The following is a 22,843-nucleotide window of genomic DNA, read 5'->3' as shown; positions in this document are numbered from 1 at the left end:
ATTAAACAAGGTTTATTTCAACTGACAAATAAATTAAGACCATGTCTACAGAACAGGACATGTTTTACTGGTTGTATAGTATAAAAACAATAAATGAAGAGAACAGGACACAACTTTTCTTTCACTTCTCTGATTCATTCCATTTTCTTGTCTGTATTTCTTCACTTACACTGTCACTCTGTCCAAATATGCACACACGTGGTACGCTCCATAAGGTTTGTATATATATATATATATATATATATATATATATATATATATATATGCACACACACACACTACCGGTCAAAAGTTTTAGAACACCCCAATTTCTTTGTTTTTTATTGAAATTTTAGCAGTTCAAGTCCAATGAATAGCTTGAAATGGGTAAGTGGTGAACTGCCTGAGGTTAAAAAAAAGTAAGGTTACCCAAAACTGAAAAATAATGTACATTTCAGAATTTTACAAAAAGGCCTTTTTCAGGGAACAAGACATGGGTAAACAACGTAAAGCTGTTCTGCAGCAATGGAGGTTGATCAAGCTTTGAAAGTTGGTGCTACCAATTCCTACAGGTGTTCACACTGGTCTGGATTACTTACAACCCCCTCTGTTTGTATAAAAGTATTGTTGGAACACACTGTGGTACCGGACCCTCGTGAGCATTATATGAACAGTATTGTACTGCAGAAAGTAGTGTGTTGCTATAAAAATGGCTGGAAAAAGGCAATTAACAATGGAAGAGAGACAGACCATCATAACACTTAAGAATGTTGGTCTTTCCTACAGAGAAATTGCGAAGAAAGTCAATGTGTCAGTGAGTACAGTATTCTTCACCATCAAAAGGCACTTAGAAACTGGGGGAAACTCTGACAGGAAGAGGTCTGGCAGACCCAAAGCCACAACACAATCAGAAGACAAGTTTCTGAGAGTCAACAGCTTGCGTGATAGGCGGTTCACAAGACAACAGCTTCAAGCACAGCTTAATAGTGGTCGTAATAAGAAGTCTCAGTTTCAACTGGAAAGAGAAGACTTGGAGCTGCAGGTTTGATAGGTCCAGTTGCAGCAAGAAAGCCATTGCTAAGACGTCAGAATAAGAAAAAGAGGCTTGTCTGGGCCAAGAAACACTGTCAATGGACTACTGAAGACTGGAAGAAGGTGCTATGGACTGATGAATCAAAATTTGAAATCTTTGGTTCATCACGCAGGATTTTTGTACAGCGTCAAGTAGGCGAAAGGATGGTTCCTCAGTGTGTGACATCAACTGTGAAACATGGAGGAAGAAGCGTGATGGTCTGGGGCTGTTTTGCTGGATCCAGGGTCAGTGAGTGAAAGGCACTCTGAACCAAAATGGCTACCACAGCATTTTGCAGCACCATGCAGTACCCTCTGGTATGGGCCTAGTTGGTCAGGGGTTCATCCTACAGCAAGATAATGACCCAAAACATAAGTCCAAGCTATGCCAGAACTACCTTAGCAAAAAAGAACAAGATGGTAAGCTTAAAAACATGGAGTGGCCAGCACAGTCACCAGACTTAAACCCCATTGAGCTGGTTTGGGATGAACTGGACAGAAAAGAGAAAGCAAAGCAACCTACAAGTGCCGCACATTTATGGAAACTTCTGCAACAGAATATTTGATTTCCACTGTAGAAAGAATACCACGAGTGTGTTCAGCTGTTCTATCTGCCAAAGGGGGCTACTTTGATGAGTCAAAAATGTAGAATACATTTTGGTTTATAAATTGATTCCATGATTTCTTTTTTTAATTTAAATTGTTCATTTGTTCTATTCGTCCATTTCAGAGTACAATAAGACATTGAACTGCATGAATTTCAATAAAAACCTGGAAAAATTGGGGTGTTCTAAAACTTTTGACCAGCAGTGCATATATATATATTGTATATGATTCTGAAATGGAGCATACTGTATAATGGGTACTTTTACTTTTGGTACTTTAACTTTATTTCTGAAATAAAGTATTTTTAATTGGTAAGCCTTTGCTGAGGGACCTTCTTTGCGCCAGAACGGGTAGCTAAAGTAAGATTTTAAATGCAGGACTTTTACTTGTAACAGAGTATTTTTACACTGAAGTATTGCTACTTTAGGTAAAAAGATTAATTCTTCTTCTACACCTATTATTAGTGTAGAAGTAGTAGGCTACTATTACCAGTAGGCTAGTATAATTACTGCCTTAACTACTACATTACTACAACTATCATACTGTAAATGTTTATGTGTTCATATGCATTGTACAAGGAAGCCCAAAGCCACTGTCTTGCTTCAGTAAAATGTCAGTTATCATAAGTGTAGTCCTAAATGAAACGGAGCAGAAATCACATGAACCAAGTGGTGAAGCAGGTCACCACTTAGGTTTCGTTTCATTCTGGTGGAAAATAACTTGCGACCTTTCGCTCCATTTTTAGGCAATGACTTCCCTTGCTGTCACATTACTTTCGTTTCCTGCATATTGTTATCAGATGACAAGTTGAGAAGAACCATTAGCACTTCGGAATCAACACTAGCTCTTCCGGTTAGTGCTTTCAAAATAAAGTCGCTAGTGCCTCTTTCAAATAAATGATTCGTAACACCTTACTCCAGATTTTGGTAAAGTAATAATTTGATTATTCACATATATCCCCTCTGTTTATTATAGGTTGACCTATTCTTATCCTCATACTCATGTAACACCACTAACTGGTTAGAATTCCCACTTGACCGGGGAGATATCTTAACAATTAAAAGCTTGGTTTTCATTAAAAAGGCATTATATTATATGTTAATATAGTATGGAAAAATATATATTGTAAATCATTAAAATAATGACTAACTTCAGATTTGTTGTGAATCCCATGAATTTGCACTTTAATTAAAACATTAAGGTACAAGCCTTTATAACACCTTAATCTACTCAGACAACCCAGAGCTTTTTAGCTTGAATTTGCAATGTACAGTTGGAGTAAATTGGCAAAACCTTAAGGTCCCTTTAAGGAGCAAATGAGTGAAAACATTCAATTCAATAACATTTTATTTATAGTATCAAATCATAACAAGAGTTATCTCAAGATAGAGTAGGTCTAGACCACACTCTATAATTTACAAAAACACAACCATTCCAGTAATTCCCCCAAGAGCAAGCATTTAGTGCGAGGAAAAACTCCCTTTTAGGGAGAAACCTCGGGTGGTGAGGAAAACTTCCTTTTAGGGAGAAACCTGGGACAGACCCAGGCTCTTGGTAGGTGGTGTCTGACGGTGCTGGTTGGGTGTGATGAACAGTGACAATAATAGTCACAATAAAGATAATGGAACTATGACTAGAAATAGTAGTTGTAAGTTCATGGTGTAGTAGGACACTGCAGGGCGTTACAGGGTGTAGCAGGACATAGCAGGGCATGGCAGGACGTAGCAGGGCACTGCAGGACGTAGCAGGGTGTAGCAGGACGTAGCAGGACGTAGCAGGGCATGGCAGGACGTAGCAGGGCACTGCAGGACGTAGCAGGGTGTAGCAGGACGTAGCAGGACGTAGCAGGGCATGGCAGGACGTAGCAGGGCACTGCAGGACGTAGCAGGGTGTAGCAGGGCGTAGCAGGACGTAGCAGGACGTAGCAGGGCATGGCAGGACGTAGCAGGACGTAGCAGGGCATAGCAGGGCATAGCAGGACGTAGCAGGGCATAGTAGGGCGTAGCAGGATGTAATAGGGCGCAGCAGGATGCAGCAGGGCATAGCAGGGTGTAGCAGGGCATAGCAATAGCAATACATTTAAATATATTACAGTCCACAAATGGATCCATTAATTTACCACAAAGTTGGGGAAAACCTGAAAATTGAAAAAGAATACGATCATTAATTTGTTTTAGAAAATATTTTTAACACCACCAGCATAAACCGAAATCTACAAAATCACATTGTTTTCTTAAAATATATTATTTGTTTATTTACAAATACTATTTAGTAATATAATATAGAATTGATATTAATAAAAGTATCTTATATGGATAGCTTTCATTTGAATATATGGCAACATGTATTAAGAATACTATATTTTCCAGGCAATTTGGCTCCCTTTTCTACCATCCATCAGACTAGTGCAGAGATCCTCAACAGGGGGTCCGGGACCCCTAGGGGGTCCTCAGAGTTGCTGCAGAGGGGCCACCAAATTATTGTTTGATAGTTATATATATATATGTGTGTGTGTGTGTGTGTGTGTGTGTGTGTGTGTGTTTGTGTGTCTGAAAATATACATTAACAGGAATCCAACATATTGTTTACAAAAGTAAATGTTTTTTTAATTTACACAACATTGATAGGCTTACTGGCCTATAGGTAAGGTAGCCATACACAGATAGAGTTAAGCTTGAGTGTTCACTGTTCCACATTTTAACATTAAAACGTGATGTGTATATATATATATATATATAGGCTATGAATATGTCAACAATTATGTTAATAGCTTAGTATTGTATGCACCATAAAAAGGTATAGCTAAAGGCTCTAGGCCACCCTACACGTTATTGTAGGCCCAGTTTAATATGCAACTCAATTTTAAATATTATATTTAGTAAAGGGTCCCTGCTCCGTCTCTTTTTCAGCTGAGGGGTCCTTGGCTTAAAAACGTTGATTGAAGACCACTGGACTAATGTTTTTCTTTCACAATTAGACTCTTACCTTTTAAATGAATCATGTCCGGTTATGTGCTGTGCCTCTGCTAGCTTGACGCGCTGTTTATGTATCAGCGGAGACGCAGCGCAGTTGTTGCACTCTGAGCTCGTGTCAGCCAAAGTACAGCAGTAAACTAACGTTACCTACCGAGCGCCTGTCAGCCTCCACTCACCATGAAGACGGCTGTTGTGTTCGCTTTTTTAGCCTGCCTGGCTGTCTCAGGTAAGACACTTTTTTTCAACTTTGTCTAAACTAAAAGCAAAAAAGAGGGGTTGACTTTTATGGAAAGAAATAATAAGTAAATAAATTGTAGGCCTACATGCTCAAGGACAAATACGTGTTTTTTATACAATTGTGTAATTGTGTCACGTTGGTAATTTAAATGTTCAGACTAAGTTGATTTCAATTGTATTGTATACAGCCTTTATATTGGACTGTTGTGTTATTCTGGTTATTAGGAAGTCTTAATGTTTACTTATTAGGCTACGATGTAGAATGAGACATGACGTGTTTTCATGAGACCTGACTGTGTCTTCCTGGATTGTTTAGAGAACAGACATTTCCGCAGTCTTCCGACAGTGTTGATCTGACTGAGTCAACATGTCTGCTGGCAGAAGACTCAGGGTGAATCTGCAACTAGTGTTGAAGCCCAAACTCCAGTGGATATTTTGCATTTGGTGGCTTTTTTATGGGTGTAAAAGTAAATATTATACTTAAGTGCAATTATGTCAAATTAGGCCTAATTACTCTACAGCGCTGTGGAAACAGGCCTGACACTGCTAAACTACTCCAAAATAAATATTAAACAGCATAAAAGTGGTAAACCCTTTATAAAAGTCAATCATCTAGTCAATAAAGCCCTGTCACCTCTTCTATCTGAGTCCTCAAATGGGGCATGGGACTACCAGTGCCCCTTATCAGTAAAAGACGATGTAGGCTAGAGCACATCCACGTAGTTGCTGGTGCAAGACAGAAAAGTAAATGTAGAAATGTTGCACAATTAAAGTATTTTTCGGAGCATTGAGCTGTTGTGTGGACTTTACCTTTTTTCTATAACCAGTGCCTGAACCTGCAGATAAGCTGTGGACTGAAAACTCATCACAGTGTCATAAATATAAATGGGCTGTGGCCTTGTGTACCCTACTGCTACTGAAATGTGGCGATTCCAGTTGACCTTATCAGCTGTGTGTTTGTTTAAACGAATAAGCTAGACTACTCACAGTTCAAAGATCAGCTGTAGTCAACAAACATCAAAGCTGCACTAGGCTAATCTGTAGTTCAATGAGAACCTAGAACATGATCCCCTAACTCCTCAGTTCCACTCTGCTCAAGGCTGTTTTTAGCCTGTTTCAGCTCATTGTTTTGGTTCTAAAGCCCAAAAATGTAGAGGCTATAGCCCAAACTTTAAGCCCCTGAGGTGCTGTTCCACGGGTAGAGTAATTGACGCACTTTTTACCTTTTTGATCAATGAAAGTCCAAGTCATATTTGCAGTTAAAACCTTTGGTTCCATTTATTTCCATGCGATCTTAGTTGGGTTTCCAGACAAGTCACAGCTTGTATGTATGCCTGTGTGGTGTTGTGGTGTTGGTGTGCGTGTGTGTGTGCGTGTGGTCAAAAACTGTATGTGCTTCCGGGTTGCACCTGATTTATACCAAGGACACTAATTGTCTCTTACAGTGAGTCTATCATCCGCTACATTTCCAGCAGCAGCAGACAGCTGTTTTCATTAAATTTAAATAACCCACTGTATACTCTCTGTTCATAAAGCTGCAACAATTAGTCTACTAATCAATTACGCGATCAATAGGATGACATTTTTATCATCAATTAATCGTTAAAGTAATTTGTCATGCAAAAATGGTTGTTTCAGCCTCTCAGATATGAAAATCCTGCTATTTTCTGTTTTATATTATATTAAACTGAATATCTTTGGGGTTTGGACATGACATTTAAAGACATCATCTTGGACTTTGAGAAACTGCAATGGACATTGTTCCCGATTTTCTGATATTTTATAGAGGATTAATTAATTGAGAAAATAATCGGCGGATTAATCGATAATGAAAATAATCATTATTTGCAGCCTTACCTGCTCAGCACCAAACAGCACTAAGGCAAAGTTAGCGACTAGCTGGTGAGAAAGTTCTAGCAGCTAAAGAGACACGTTTTTATCTCAGGACATGGTAAAGACCAAAACAAAGCTAAAAAGAGAAAATTATTTTTATTACATTCATCAGATGGCACAACTCCAAACGAGTGATAATGTTGTTCTGAGCATGTTAGATGTGTAAATAGTCAACTGCTTGCTGTCGTGTAGGACATCAACATTTTTTAACTTGATGATAGGGCTGCTCAATTATGGAAAAAATCCTAATCACAATTATTTTTGGTAAATATTAATATCACAATTATTTAACACAATGACTCATTGACTTTTGGAAAGATGTATTTATTGATTTTAAAAAACATTAATAATTAAACAAATCAACAGTGTAAACGCCTTGAACTGTGAAGTTTCTCTTAATACTTTTCCTGTTTGAACTTTTTTTTTCATTCAGAACCCAACACAAAATAAGAGTTTACTTGTTTTTCTCCATTACATTGTTTTTTTGTTTTTTTTATCATTAGGACCCAAAACTGGAATCACAATTAAAATTCTATTAATTGCACAGCCCTTGTCACTAATATGTTAGATGTTTTGTTTTCAGCTTGTTCTTCTGAAGTGGTATAGCAACAAACATTGAAATCGATTTATTTCTCCCTCTCTGTCTTTTTGTTTTAAGCACTGTCATTGGCTGAAGATGAAAAAAATTCCAAACCTCCTGCAACCATGTCCCCTGCCTTTGAGTTCAGCCCCCAAACTTCATCTGTCCCGGCCACCACCCCCAAACCTCCAACTACGACTCCCAAAAGTACGACCCCCAAACCTACAACTACGACTCCCAAAACTACGACCCCCAAACCTACAACTACGACCTCAACTACGACCTCCAAACCTACAACTACGACTCCCAAAACTACGACCCCCAAACCTACAACTACGACTCCCAAAACTACGACCCCCAAACCTACAACTACGACTCCCAAAACTACGACCCCCAAACCTACAACTACGACCTCAACTACGACCTCCAAACCTACAACTACGACTCCCAAAACTACGACCCTCAAACCTACAACTCCTCCTCAACCTACTCCCCCCACCAAATTGACTCCAGGAAACTACAGCCTGACGGACGAGAAAACAAAAGTGATGTGTGTGAAGGCTCATATTGCACTGCAGATCCGACTGGCAACACCAAAGGTACATTTCATCAGTTATAATAGACACAACAAGAGCCACAGCAAAGCTAGTTCAAAGGCCTAGCGGTTTTTTGTGTAGGTTCTGATCTTAAACATGCATGTAGTAGTGATAGAAACTTTGTGTTTATTCCCTGAGCCCAATAGATGCTACTTTCTGTTTAACGAAGGGCTAAAGCACACTGAATTGCCATTCCTTGAGCCTTTTTTCTAGTAGGGTCAACAAATACAACTGATGGTTCATGAATCTTCATTTGAACCTCTCTAGCGTTTAGGGATTTATTAAACCATTCAGAAATTTGCCAACAGTAGGGATTAGAATATTTTGACCGGTCATGCATGTCGGGCTATAGGTTAATTTGCATGAACAGGCTTGTAATACACTGGCGAAAACCCTGTAGCTCTGACCACTGACTGCTGGACACCTTTTACAAACAGTAGCTACAACACCATCACAACTAAGTGTATAAGGTATCATTTTGCTTTTTTTTTTCTTAAAAATTAGCCAGTTACTTACCGGTAGTGGGCGTGGTAATGGGCTATCGAAGGCAAAATGAACTGAAACAGACATTTCTAATCTAAATAGTTAGAACTTTCTGCACGAGCCTCTGACTCAGCTTTCAGCAATTCATTTGTCAGCATCCTGGTTTCAGGAATTGAGAAAAAAGCGTTGGCGTCATGGCGAGTTTTGATTTCCTCATTGTGGCACATTTGATTTGACTGTGAGAGGTTAGATGCGTGTCATGTGTCATATGACAGTTTGCTCAGTCTACATGACAAGGTGATATTTGTTTCTCTACAGCAACACTGCAGGTACCTTCTGGACCATCCTGATTTCTCTTTGTCTATCTTTCAGGCCAATGGAACCTTCATTGTTCAACCAGACAAAACAAATGCAGTAGGAGGTTGTCAGGCAACCAAGGTCAACCTTACCCTTCAATTCAAAGAGGGCAACATCACCTTCATGTTCAACAAGGTATGACAGATGTCCTAGATTTGTCACAAATATGGAAGTATACTATTGGTAGCTGCAATGAGGTCAATAACTCATCTTTGACACTGATTTGGCATTTTACTTAAAGTCTTTAAATACTGTGATTAACTAAGTCTTTTTTTGACGAATAACAAATTGTTTGACATGCAGTAGAGACTGGAGTCAGAGAAGAGTTGTTAAAAAAGGGAAGTGTAGTTGACAAGCCTGTTCTAAGACCATGTGACAGGGAGTGCCCACACTGCCTCACGCCACAGCGCTTGTGTGATTCACTTTGTGATTTTCTAAATGAAGAATAAAAACACCATCACAGTTTCTCAGAGTCCAAGGTGGCGTCTTTAAATATCTCATTTTGGCCGACCAACAGAAACCCAAGACGTGCAGTGTATCATGATATATAAAAGATCAAAGCAGGAACTCATCTCAATGGAAGAGCAGGAAATAGTGAATGTTTGGCAATTTTGCTTAACCCTATTCAAAACATTTCTATATCAGAAATTTGGGTTTCTTTCAACCAAATGGTAAAAAAATAACGTGGATGGTTCCATACAACCATTACTCTTCACAAGTAAAATAAAAGATCAGTTCAGTACTTTCAAAGCAACAAAAGAAACGTAAAAAAAAAACACAGGAAAGATGTGACAAAAACATTGGTAAGAAGTGACAAAAAAACTTATAAAAAACTTTGGGGAAAAGCGACAGAAATGTTGAAAAATATGACCACAACGTTGGAAAATGTTTTATTTTTTTTTCATTTTGACCCAGACAAATAAAAAGTTGCCCGGTCAACGGGAAGACAACACAAGGGTTAAAAAAATGACTGAACCAATGAATCGGTAATCAAAATAGTTGCTTAAATATTTTTCTGTCAGTCGACTAATTGAATAATTAACCAATCGCTTCAGTTCAATGAGTTTGAATCCTAGCGAAACCTTTATCAAAGCTTACAGTAAGCTCTAAAAATTGTAAGTAATAAAAGTTATACACAACTTAAAAAATGTAAACTCAAAAGACTGATGTTCAAAAAAGAAAAAGAAGATGCTGCGTCAGACAGATTACATATTTTTGGTTTAAGGACTACCATTGCTCTTTGCTGATGAGAAAGTGAGAGAGAAAATTTGAGCTTTGGTTTGGTTACATTTAGATATTAAAGCCACAAACAGTCTGCAGCATTGGTCTTGTGAAGTGTTTGGTGAACTTATTAGGGCCCGAGCGCCGACAGCGGCGAAGGCCCTATTCAAATCATAACATAGGTTATCTCGAGACACTTTACAGATAGAGTAGGTCGAGACCACACTCTATAATTTACAAAGCCCCAACAATTCCAACAATTACAGTAATTCCCTCAAGAGCAAGCAGTGCGACAGTGGCGAGGAAAAACTCCCTCTTGGGAAGAAACCTGGGACAGACCCAGGCTCTTGGTAGGTGGTGTCTGACGGGCCGGTTGGGGGTGTGATGAACAGTGGCAATAATAGTCACATTAATAATGGAACAGTGACTGGATGTAGCAGGAAGCTGCAGGGTTCAGCAGGAAGCAGCATGACATTGCAGGGCACCGTGAGCTCAGCAGGGAGTGCAGCAGGACCACGGCGACAGCTGCAACCAGGATCTTGGTGCCAACGTTCTCCAAGGAAATACGCTGGGGGGAAAAACATAAGGACTCCAGGGAGTAAACTCCCCAGAAGCTAGGATTAGTAACAAGCATTTCTGGGACGGGATACACACAAATAGTAATAATAATAGTAATAGAAAGGGAGAGGAGAGAGCAGCTCAGTGTGTCAAAGGAAGGAAGTCCCCCGGCAGTCTAGAACTATAACAGCGTAACTATAACAGCGTAACTAAGAGAGACAGCTCATAAGGAGAGGTAGCTTTTTCGGGCTTAGAACTCTCCCCCTGCCGGATCGGGCTTGGCTGGCCTGCCTCCCTCTACTTTGTTATGTATTATTAATCTAACAATTATGAAGAGAAGCAGTTGGGCCAGTTAGGTGAACACTGCAACTCCTCACTCCCTAACTATAAGCTTTATCAAATAGAAGAGTTTTAAGTTCTTTCTTGAAAGCGATTACAGTTTCTGCCCCCCGAACCCAGATCGGGAGCTGGTTCCATAGGAGAGGAGCCTGATAACTGAAGGCTCTTGCTCCCATTCTACTTTTAGAGACTCTAGGTACCACCAGTAACTCTGCATTCAAGTCAAGAGAAGGATTTTAAACTCAATCCTGGATTCAACAGGAAGCCAGTGCAGAGAAGCTAATACAGGAGAAATATGATCTCTTTTCTTAGTTCTTGTGAGAACACGCTCTGCAGCATTCTGGATCAGCTGGAGAGTCTTAAGGGACTTATTTGAGCAACCTGACAGTAGGGAATTACAATAGTCCAGCCTGGAAGTAACAAATGCATGGACTAGTTTTTCAACGTTGTTTTGAGACAGGATATTCCTAATTTTGGCAATGTTACGAAGATGAAAAAAGGCTGTTCTTGAGGTTTGTTTTAGATTGGCATTAAAAGATATATCCTGATCAAAAATAACTCCTAAATTTCTGACAGTAGTGCTGGAGGCCAGGGCAATACCATCCAGAGTAGCTATGTCTTTAGATAATGAGGTTCTGAGGTGTTTAGGTCCCAGTACAATAACTTCAGTTTTGTTAGGGTTTAACATCAGAAAATTATAAGTCATCCAGGATTTTATATCTTTAATGCACGCTTGAAATTTAGCTAGCTGACTGGTTTTGTTTCGTCGTTTGAAACTGAAGGAATTATTATTATTTTCCCGTCAAATGAATTGGCTTTTTGAGGGGCTTAATATATTCAAAAACTCACCAAATTTGGCGGTCACATCAAGTCTGGTGAAAATTTACGTATTTTAAGGGTTTCGGGAATAGGCGCACAAAAATGGCTCGCTAGCGCCCCCTAGAAAGTTAAGAAAATTGAGCCCCTGCAGTGCGTTTAACGTACACTCACGAAACTTGGTCCACATATGTAACATGTAAAGATGTACAAAAAACTTCATTAGAGCCATACCCTAAACCCAACAGGAAGTCCGCCATTTTTCGATTAAATGTTCGAAATTAGTGCGATTTTGGCCATTTCCACATGTCGTACTTTAACGAACTCCTCCTAGAGATTTCATCTGATCAACTTCAAACTCGGTCTGTGCCATCTGAAGACGTTAAAGATGAAAATTTGTTAAAAGAAAAACATTTCGTCATAGGGCGTGGCCGTGGCAGGGTGGCCATTTTGTGCGTTTCGCCGCCGAAACAGGAAGTGGGTGTAACTTGAGTGTACGTTGTCCGATTACCTCGAAACTTTTCAGGATTCATAAGAGTCCGACCCTGAGGACAAATAAAGGCCGATATTTACTTAAAGTCATAGCGCCCCCTAGTGGCAACAGGAAGTAGGCCTAAAAGTCAAGGTGCTATACTTTAACGAACTCCTCCTAGAGATTTCATCCGATGGACTTCAAACTTGGTCTGTACCATCCCAACACCTTAACGATGAAAAGTTATTAACAGAAAAACTTTTCGTCAGACGTTGTGGGCGTGGCGGCCATTTTGAGTGTTTAGCGATGAACAAAGAAGTTGTTGTAACTTGAGTGTACGTTGTCGTGTCTGCCCGAAATTTCTCACAATTGACAAGGGTCCAGGCCTGAGGACACCTACAGGCCAAAATTGACTTTTGGTCATAGCGCCCCCCGCTGGCAACAGGAAATCTGCCTTATATGACAAACATCATCCGATTTGCATGAAACTCAGAATGTGTGGTCTACGTGTGATACTGAGCCGCCCCCTTACTCAGGCCACGCCCCCTTTCATAACATTTGAACCGTTTAAGGTAGTGTCTTGTGTGAGGTGTCATTGAACTCAGCAGAGAGTTCCTTCTTTATTGGTGATGGTTTGGCCCGCCCCCTATGCATAAGCCACGCCCCCTTTCATAACATTTGAACCGTTTAAGGTATACCCTTGTGTGAGGTATCATTGAACTCAGCAGAGACTTCTTCTTCATTGGTGATGGTTTGGCCCGCCCCCTATGCTGGCCACGCCCCCTTTCACAGCTAATGAACAGCATGACGTAGAATCTTGTGTGAGGTATCGTTGTACTCGGCAGGGAGTTCCCTTTTCATTGGTGACGATTTGCAGCGTCTGAGTTGCGCGCAAATGCAAGGTCGCAAGGAGCGGCGTCTGCCGGTGACCCCGACGCGCGCAGAGGTGCGAGGGCCCGTCCATCGCTGCTCGCAGCTTTAATTGTATATTTGCATTTTCTCTGTGTACTTCATTTACAGTACTCTAATCACTGAGAAGTAGAATTGCTAAAAGTGTTTTAGGTTAGCAAAGTCATTGGTAAGAGTGTTTCATTTTGCAAAGGGTCTGAGGTGTTGTGCTAATTGTGTGTAGTGCTCTGAAAAACTGTTCCCAGTTTTCAAAATAGTGCTTAAGCTTAAGCGAGCTGCAACAACAGCATGGTCTCTGTTTGTGCTGAAAATAAATCCAGCAAATTTTCCAACATATTTAACACCCTGGAACTCAATATAATTCTCAACAATGTGGTTCCGGAAGTAAAAATTCCATTTATTTTCTCCATAAGAATAAGGATAGACATAATGTCTAAACCATGCAATGTAGACTTACCACGAGTAGTTTCGCTTTGGCAGACCCTCCTCCACAGCGCTGCGGTGGAGGGTCTGGCTAGTTCACACAGCATTCTGGGATAGGAGAAAAACTTGCTCTGGTTTATTGGCATTTACTTAAACCAATCACAATCACAATCACAATCGTCATGGGCGGTGCTAAGCACCAGGCAGAGCCACAGTGCCGCTGCAAAATAGTCTCTGGAAGGAACTTGTTTTGGTGGAACATGAGTACGTTCAGAAGTAGTTTTAGTCGTGCAACAGAAAACTCAGATTGGGCAGATAGTCTAGCTAGCTGTCTGGATTTACCCTGCAGAGATCTGAGGAGCAGTTAACCATAGTCCTCACAAATCCACTGGAGTTTAGAACGCCAACACAAACGGAGCAAACCATAAGTTACGATAAGTTAGATATTGAATAGGGAAAGACACTACTTGAACCAGAGCCGTTTATAAAGTGGGTCATCACTGTTGAGCTTTATCAAATGATGCACAGTAGAGCCTGCCAATATTCTCAATGAATCACATTGTTTGTTCCTGTAAATTAAAACCAATATCTCACATTTAATTACAGTAAGGATTTAAAATGCTCCATGTAGCACCTTGAATACTCACCGCCATTGGAAAACAACTTTGGTAAAAAAGACTTGTCCTGTTTTCTTTCCTCAGAACACTGAGAAAGTCTACGTTGATGCTTTGTCTTTCACCCTCAACTACCCCTTAGACAAAAAGGGTAAGTTGGGAATACAAACATTTTATTCTTGTCTCTACTTATATATATACTGTCATGTTAACGATTAAACTAGACTATCTGGTTACTGCAGGTGACCTGATAATTCAGCTGCAGGTGGGTGTTGTGCAAGATGAGGCAACTTCCCTGTTTGTGTTTAACTATATATAGACCGTGGAATTGCTTGTTAAGCATGCACTGCCAGTAACAACCAACCTGCTTTCAGTGCAATGCAGTCAAACATGTTTAGCTCCATATCTGATCATCAGCATACAGTATGTTTTGACGGGAATCGTCATTCTGCCCTGAAAGCACCTGCTTTGTATTACAGTTGCAAACGGACCCCCGTATATTGGCAAAGCCAACTCAACGAATCTCTTTGCTGCAAGGATCGGACACTCCTACTCCTGCAAGAATGAATCCCTCGACATGGGGAACGGACTGTACCTGGATATCACTCATGACCAGATGCAAGCCTTCAATCTGACCAAGAGCAACGAGTTTGGCACTCGTAAGTCTTTATGAAGTAAAATTTGTCATTGGTCTTGGCTCAATGAGAGCTTCTTATCAGTACATGTAGCTTACTATTAAATGCATTGTTAGATCCATTAATGAAAATAAGAAGTAACCCTTATACAATGTTCTGCAATACCACAATGTAAAGTACTGTACTGCATTACAAGTAAGAGTCCAGCATTCAAAATTTAATTTAAGTAAAAGTTCCAGCAAAATGTATTCAAAGTATCAACAAAGTAAAAGTAGTCATTACGCAGAAGGGCTCCTTTCATAATATCACTAGAAAATGCATTTCCTGCAGAAAATGCGTGGGAATGCTGAATAGCTGAATTGCTAAAGTTAAACTGGTTGAATAGCTTAAATCCGTAAGAAGAAGTTGAAGTAGTGAAAATAGTTGAAAAAGCGGAAATCGTTTTAATAAGTATGAATTTCATTTAAAAGTTAAAAGTTTATGCTAAACTGAACTGTTTGCTTTAAAGGTTGAATAATGACAAAATATGTAGAACATTGTGAGGTCTGAGTAGATTTTCTAACTGATAATGACTCACATATGCAGAAATTTGAAACAAAGTAATACTGTAATACTGTTAAAGATGAAAGTTGAAAAGGCTGAAAGAAGAAATATTTTTATTATTATCAGATATATACACTGCATAGAACGAAAAAGCATCAATCTAGCTGAGATGAGATGTGAAATATATTAGGTGAAAAGAATGGGTCTGAACAAGAAGAAAGAGAGGAAAGAGAGAAGAAAGGAGAGCAGGAGAGAAGAGACGAGAAGAGAGAGGAGAGAAAGAGAATAAAGAGAGATAAAGAGAGATAAAGAGAGAAGGAGAGAGAGAGGAAAGAGAGGAGAGGAAAAGAAAGACAGCAACTTTTACTAAAATTTACTAAAAAGGCTGAAAGTTTAAAGACTTTGTATTATTATCAGCCATATCCATTGCGTAGAACAAACAAGCATGACCCTAAAGAGCTGGAAGGTGGATATATTGGCTGAAAAGAAACGGGCTATATACATGGATGAAATCACAAATCACAAATAACCCTGTAGAGAGAGACCGAAGGAGGAAGGGAGAGAGGGAGTGCGAGAGAGGAGAGGAGGGAGAGAGAGACAGAGAAGGAGTGATGGAAGGAGAGACAGATTGAGAAGGATGGAGGGAGGGAGAGACAGAGGAAGGGAGAGAAGGAGGGAGGAAGACTGATGGAAGGAAGGAGGGGAACAGAGGAGGGAGGAAGACAGAGAAAAGAGAAAGGAGGGAGGGAGGCATAGAGAAAGAGAGGGAGACAGGTTGGAGGGAGACACAGACAAATAAGGAGACAGACAGAAGTGGAACACAAATGATATAGACTGATGATCATAGTTAGTCTAGTTAGTTGACTCCTACAGCAAGCCTGGAGTAAGGTGGAATGCTGTAGAACAGCATTCCCCCAATTAGTATATAAAGTACAGTATTGTAAAGCTGTATTGTGCAGTTTAAATGATAAAAATGGATCTTCTTTTTACAAACTGATCATAAGTTTTGTCTTAAAAAGCTAAATCTAACTAAGTAAGTAATCAGTACAGCTCTAAAACCAACCTATGTAAAATGCACAATATATGTTTTTAAAAGGACAATTTATGTGGTGGAGGAGAAGTATAAATTAGCATAAAATAGAAGTACTCAACTAAAGTGCACGTACCTCTAAAATGAATTGCACTAGCAGCTACTTCCAATAATGAATATCCATCATTACAGTTTAATCACTACGCGTTAGTTGGATAAAACATGTACTGTTGAGCAATGTATTAACACACCCAGTAATTATAACCAGTCGGCCAGGAATAACAGGTTTAACTACAGTCTAACTGCACCAGTGGACTGTACATTATATTTTCATCGTAATCATTTTATCATATTCACATTAGCAGGCAAAACAAATGGTGCATGTTTAGCCGTGAGATTTCTTTTCATACTGCGAAAGCACCACTTTACAGTGTGTGCATGTATAGTGTGTTAATATTTGCTCATTGATATTTGTTATATAGTTGTTAGACAACTGTAGAATTGTTTCTTTTATTGGTTGTCAGAAGTAAGTCTGGTGTGTGTGTGTGTGTGTGTGTGTGTGTGTGTGTGTGTGTGTGTGTGTGTGTGTGTGTGTGTGTGTGTGTGTGTTTTTGTGTGTGTGTTTTTGTGTGTGTGTGTGTTTTCCAGCTGACTACTGTCCGGCTGAGAAGCCTGACTACCGCGTTGCCATTGCGGTGGGAGTGACGTTGTTGGTGCTCATCATCATCGTGGTAGTGGCCTACCTGCTGGGCCGCAGGAAGAGGGCCGATGGCTACCAGTCTCTGTGAGGGAAGCCGGGCACACTTCAATCAGAGGTTACTCCTTTTATAATCAGTTAGGCTGTGATCTCACTCAGGGGCTAAGGGGTATTCCCACTACAGCCTAACGTGCCATTTCTCTGTTTTTTCATGATTTGGTTTACCCAATTTGCTGTTATTAACAGTGTTTAAACTAGGGGTCCTGAGTATGGAGGCCAGAGTGTACTGGAATAATTGTAGCCCTTAAAAGTGTTTGATAGTAATGAAGTAATAAATTGATCCATTTAAATGTTATTATATAAATTGATTAATCAAATTACAATTCAAACACTTTTGCATTGATAAAGTCAAAGTGAAAAATAAATAGATATTTAAACTTGCCAATTAATTCTTCTATTCTGTCTTTAAATGCTCAATCAATTATTGAATTTTAAGATGGATTCACAAAATACATTTTAAAGGGCATTTAGACTCATCTTTTAGTTATCTCATTTACTGACTTGTTTGTCTATCATCTTCCCTTTCACAATTCATGTTTCCTTTTTAAACATTTACAGTTGTGAACAATTTGATTGAACAACTCTTGTGTCTTTAATTTAGAGATGCGTAAACATTGTGTCACCTAAAAGTTAGATCTAAAGTCAGCTTCTTGTTTGGTTGGACTGTAGATCTTACTTTCAGGTGACACACTGCTTAAACATCTTTAAATTGAATAAACAAAGGTAAAATTAATTCATTGATTAAAGTTTAGATTATAACAACATGAAACTGAAAAATGAAATTGTCTGTTGTACTGTGATGCAAATGGAATAACAGTTTAAATTTCAATTTATTTTATTTCATTTTAAAAATCAATTAAGAAAACAAGAAAATATAATAAGTAATTGCCAAATGTAATGATATATAAATAACTTTGAGTTTAATAATTCATTACCTAAATGCAAATAAAAGAAAAATGAATCAATTTGCTTTGTATTATTATTCCAGTAGACTAGACTGCATAACACAAAAATAGCCAATCCTTATATGTGAGGAGAGTTTTACACAAAGAGTTTGATCCCTGAACTGTATTCTCATCAAACTGGACAAGCCTCTGAAATAGCATTTGTATATTGGGACACTAAAAATAACAATGTTAATAATGACACATCTATAAAGACTGACGTCTTCATAACTACTTAAAGTAAAAAACTGACCAAAATGTCTCTTTAGAATCAGTTTGGTTTATTTTTTCCATAGACAACTAGTGTGTTAGTGGTCAATACTTAATATGATAATGATGTCATTCTATATTAAATTCTTGGCTCCTTTTTTCAGTCTAGCCCCACATTATACTTTCCCTTAGCAGTGGAAGCGGCAAGTAAGTCAGATTTTATCATGTGCTCTAAATTGTATTCAGCTTGTCTCAGCAAATACACAACAAAGTACATTTGAATGTTTTTTTCATTGTTTTAAGATTGTGTAAATGTCTTTGTTATTCCTTTTTTTTAAAGAATCAAATATTGTGTCTTCTGTCTAATTGGGATTTTATTTTTTAAAAAGAAGGGAAGTTATCCAATCAGTAACGTTACAGGTGATTGTATTGTGTATTGTTATTTGCATTATTAATATGCACAAAGGGAAAATTGTAGGTGTGTGTGTCGGAGATTGTTAAAACCTATAGTCAACAATAAGTGCACTGATTTCTGTTCCAACTTGATTGCCTTTGTCTTTTTCATACAATATGTAGATGATACTGTGTTTAAATGTAGGGATGGACCGTCCATGTTGGTCAGTAAGCAGTCTGGTCGGTTCCTGATTAGATATTTTTAAATGAGTCACGCATTAATCACATCTCAGGGGTCCATCGCTCCTCCCTCGCCAAGTCAGCTCTCACACACCATACTGCCTTGAAGGAGTAGTTTACAATTTTGTGAAATATGCTTATAGGTTGTATAGCAGAAAGGAAATAAGCATATTTCCCATAATGTCGAACTGGTCCTGTAAATATTGGTTGAATAAGTGGGCGTAACACAGAAACATTATGCTCTTCAGAAAGAAATCCCACCAAAATGTGAACCTGATGGTGGCAATATTTTCTCAACTGCAGTTTCCAAGGTCTTGAATGGATGTTGAACCTCAAATGTTAGAGCAGAGCAGAATTGCAATTTGAGTACACAAGTAAAATAAAATATTTTTTCTAATCCCAAATCCTAGCTTTGTGTCAAAGGGTCACTTAGCCCACATTATAAAGAGACATATTTTATCCCATATCTCTAGTGGTATTTAGTCGTGCAGGTGGTTTCAGTTTTATGTTTAGGTTTTGATTTACTTGTTTTTCAAAACTTCTGCCACCACTTTAATAAAATGATGAATAGTGCTTTTCAAAGCATTGAAAAATAACATTTGAAAAATAAACAGTGGCTCATATTTCCAGAATCCATAGCCCAGTCCCCCTGTGTAATCCACAGATGTAGCTTTCAGCTATTTTCAATGGTGTGCACCTTCATTGTTTTGGGGTGGAAGCAGAACTTTTAGAGGCAGATATTTCAAATCCTGGACAAAAACAAAAAAATCTGCATGGTCAGATACTATTAGAGGTAAATGTGATTTATGTCTTGTTTGTTTGTGTGAACTGAACCTTTAAGTGTTTTAAGAAGTAGACTAGACTTACTTTAAATAATACTCGGTGTGCTTGTGTTATAATGAAAAGTGGCATGGCGGGTGGGGTCGGATGTCTGGATGTGATGTGATGTCCCTCAGTGAGTGTCAGCTTTTGCAGTACTTGTAGAATCGAAGAGTTAGACTTAAGACCTGCTGCTCAAAGCTGTACTTCCAGATTTTATCCATCAGGTGATGCTCTGAAGTTAGGAAGTGAACAGAAATAAGGGAATTTGCTGTATGTACAGTTATCCCAATGTTTTACCTGTTGTAGACTTCCTGTGCCAATAAAGACAGACATATTTCTAAGTGTGTGAGTGTGTGTGTGTGTGTGTGGTCAATCTTAATATCACTAAATATTTTTCTCAAGTAATGTACAGTACTTCACCGTCATAAATAGCAAAAATCAGGTAAGTCATTTGACATTTATGAAGCATTTTCAAAAACAGGATTACCAAGTGCATCCCACATTAAAATAAATACAAAAAGATAGATAATGGCTAGTAGTCCTTACTTAGGTACTGTCAGGACACGCCCTCATACTCTGCTTCTGACTGGCTAGTAGTCCTTACCTAGCTACTGAGCATGTGTGACTCCCAACAAAGATGGAACAGAAGTGAGATGCCTCACTCTGTAGCTAAAACAGAGAGCTCAACTCACAGGGTGAAAAAATATATATATATATATTTTCAAAAAACACCATATTTTTATATATACTATATTATAGTATATATAAAAATATGGTGTTTTTTGAAAATTAAACCATGTAAACCTATTCTGATATAACCTCTAAATACAATTATGAACCTGAAAATGAGCATAATGTGAGCACTTTAAACAAAATTATACATGACCTCAGACCTCAGTTCTCCTGCTGCATTTATAAAATATCTAGTCAGATAAGTCTTTTATATTAGCTGTGTTTCTGCTAAATGATTGACACATTTTGGTAGACACATAACTGGAGTTTATTAGCCACGGCAAATGCAAACTTACAAACAAAAAAAACAACATTCTCTATATATATTTTTTTTTTTAAACCATGTTTTTATTCAAGAAAGGCAAAACAATACAGATTTAATCATTTGGTTACAGTGTCTTGATTTCTTTTTTTTGTTTGAAAATGAATCCCATCCCACCAACAAAACAAAAGCGAGCAGTTCCCACTTCGTGTGGAAATCACATCAGGCATCAGACAACGCATCTGTGTGTATTGGGTAGAGCTGTTAGGGCCTTATATTATCTAGGGGGAGGGTGTTAAGCCTCTCAAAGTACAACAACAACGGATCCCATATCTTATGGAACGTATCAGTCAATCCTCTAGAGAAATACTTGATTTTTTCTAATTTCAGGAATAGCATCAAGTCGTTAAGCCAGACTGATGAAAATGGTGGTTCAGATATACCTGTAAAAACGTAAACCCAGCACGCTACAGCTGTAACGGTAGTACAGCCATGAAAGCAGCAAACAAACGAACAGGATCAACGGAGATAGATTATACATGACATAAAAAAAAAACAGCATGTTTCTAACAGTTGCGTGACCAGAGACGTAACAACCCCCTGGTAAATATTGGAGATGTATTTGAAAGATGGAGACAGCTTAGATCCCAAAAGGATGCAGAGTTGGATTATTTTCTCCTGAACAGGTAAGCATTAGCTTCAGGCTAATTTATCACAGTTACTAGGGATGGGCATTTTTTGTCATTTCAACATTTGTGTACTCACATTGAATTATATAGCTAGAGTACCTGAGTTGGTTACTCGCAAAAACAATTGATACATAGCCAGTAAAGTCCCGACTGGTCCTGGCTAACGCCGCCATGCTAACGTTACCGGGAGGACCAGGCAAGCAGCCCATGGCTGTTTACAGCGTGTAGCCTCTTCAGTGGCTGGAGCCGACAACGATGAGTTATTTTAAACCACAAGAGGGGGGCTGTAAATCGGAAAGAGAGGACTGTGAGTTTGCAGTGTGTTTAGCGATTGTTGCCGTAATTCTAATCCAATGAAGTGTGTTCCGTCGGCAAGGTAGTGGTATTTTTAGCGGTTCGTATTGTAATTCTAAGCCGAGGAAGTGTGCCTGACTGGCGTGTGGAGAGGACAGTGAGGTTGTTGTGTTTTTAGCGGTTCATACTGTAATTTTAAGCCAAAAAAGTGTGTCTGTCAGTTGGTTACAGAGCTCCGCGTGAGCACGGGCTTTTATGACAATATAGCCAGCATCTAACGTTAGCTACTCTGCTGTGCTGTGGAGTAATGTCTGGCTATGTGAGACTAGCATCTACCGTTAGCTACTCCGCTGTGCTGTGGAGTAATGTCTGGCTATGTGAGACTAGCATCTAACGTTAGCTACTCCGCTGTGCTGTGGAGTAATGTCTGGCTATGTGAGACTAGCATCTAACGTTAGCTACTCTGCTGTGCTGTGGAGTAATGTCTGGCTATGTGAGACTAGCATCTAACGTTAGCTACTCTGCTGTGTGCTGTGGAGTAATGTCTGGCTATGTGAGACTACCATCTAACGTTAGCTACTCCACTGTGCTGTGGAGTAACGTCTGGCTATGTGAGACTAGCATCTAACGTTAGCTACTCTGCTGTGCTGTGGAGTAATGTCTGGCTATGTGAGAAAAGCGTCTAGCAACATTGTTGTGAATGCTGCGGTCTCAGCCTGGCAACCCCCGTGAACTTCGAGTCTGGGCAGGAGGGGGCGGGGGAGACGACTCTCCAGTATTTTGAATTGGTAGTGCAGTAACTATTTTAACCGCTAGCTGCCAGTATTACATACAATATTACATATTGCACCTTTAACTTTGGACAAGTCCAAAACATATGAGCCATGTCGGCTGAAGTAGAATTACAGCGGTCACATCTGTCATCAATGTCTGGGTATATCTTGGACAATTTTGATTTGGTATAATAAATTCGGTGAAAGACTTTAAATTGTATCAAGTTAGGCGGGCACAGGAGGATGTGCCATTAACTCTACTCTGAGCGCAGTCCCAGGTTGCATCAGATATCCCCATCCCAAGTTCTTCAGCCCAATCAGCTCTGATTTTAGCTAATGACACTTTTTGAAAAGATGAGATCGTGTTGGATATATTTGAAATCTGGCCTT

At 39.1% G+C, this 22,843-nt stretch overlaps 1 protein-coding gene across 1 annotated transcript; it reads left to right on the top strand.

Moving 5' to 3' along the window:
* Window positions 1-4,721: 4,721 nt before the first annotated feature.
* Window positions 4,722-20,044, top strand: cd68 (CD68 molecule). The gene is made up of 6 exons (XM_028564140.1): window positions 4,722-4,857; window positions 7,420-7,940; window positions 8,793-8,912; window positions 14,217-14,280; window positions 14,609-14,788; window positions 16,986-20,044. The coding sequence occupies exons 1-6, from the start codon at window positions 4,809-4,811 to the stop codon at window positions 17,123-17,125; spliced, it is 1,074 nt and encodes a 357-aa protein (XP_028419941.1). The 5' UTR covers window positions 4,722-4,808; the 3' UTR covers window positions 17,126-20,044.
* The last annotated feature ends 2,799 nt before the right edge of the window (window positions 20,045-22,843 follow it).

This window comes from Perca flavescens, chromosome 19 (genome assembly GCF_004354835.1).
Source record: "Perca flavescens isolate YP-PL-M2 chromosome 19, PFLA_1.0, whole genome shotgun sequence".
In the NCBI taxonomy this organism is placed as follows: Eukaryota; Metazoa; Chordata; class Actinopteri; order Perciformes; family Percidae; genus Perca; species Perca flavescens.
The sequence above is the reverse complement of the archived record's forward strand: the minus strand, read 5'-3'. Positions and strand labels throughout refer to the sequence as shown.

What these genes read in the sequence shown, in the direction of transcription:
- cd68 (XM_028564140.1), top strand. Translation starts at nt 4,809, where the DNA reads ATGAAGACGGCTGTTGTGTTCGCTTTTTTAGCCTGCCTGGCTGTCTCA. An exon ending in AGCCTGCCTGGCTGTCTCAG is followed by an intron (nt 4,858 to 7,419) that starts GTAAGACACTTT and finishes TTTTGTTTTAAG; the next exon opens with CACTGTCATTGGCTGAAGAT. An exon ending in GAGCAACGAGTTTGGCACTC is followed by an intron (nt 14,789 to 16,985) that starts GTAAGTCTTTAT and finishes TGTGTTTTCCAG; the next exon opens with CTGACTACTGTCCGGCTGAG.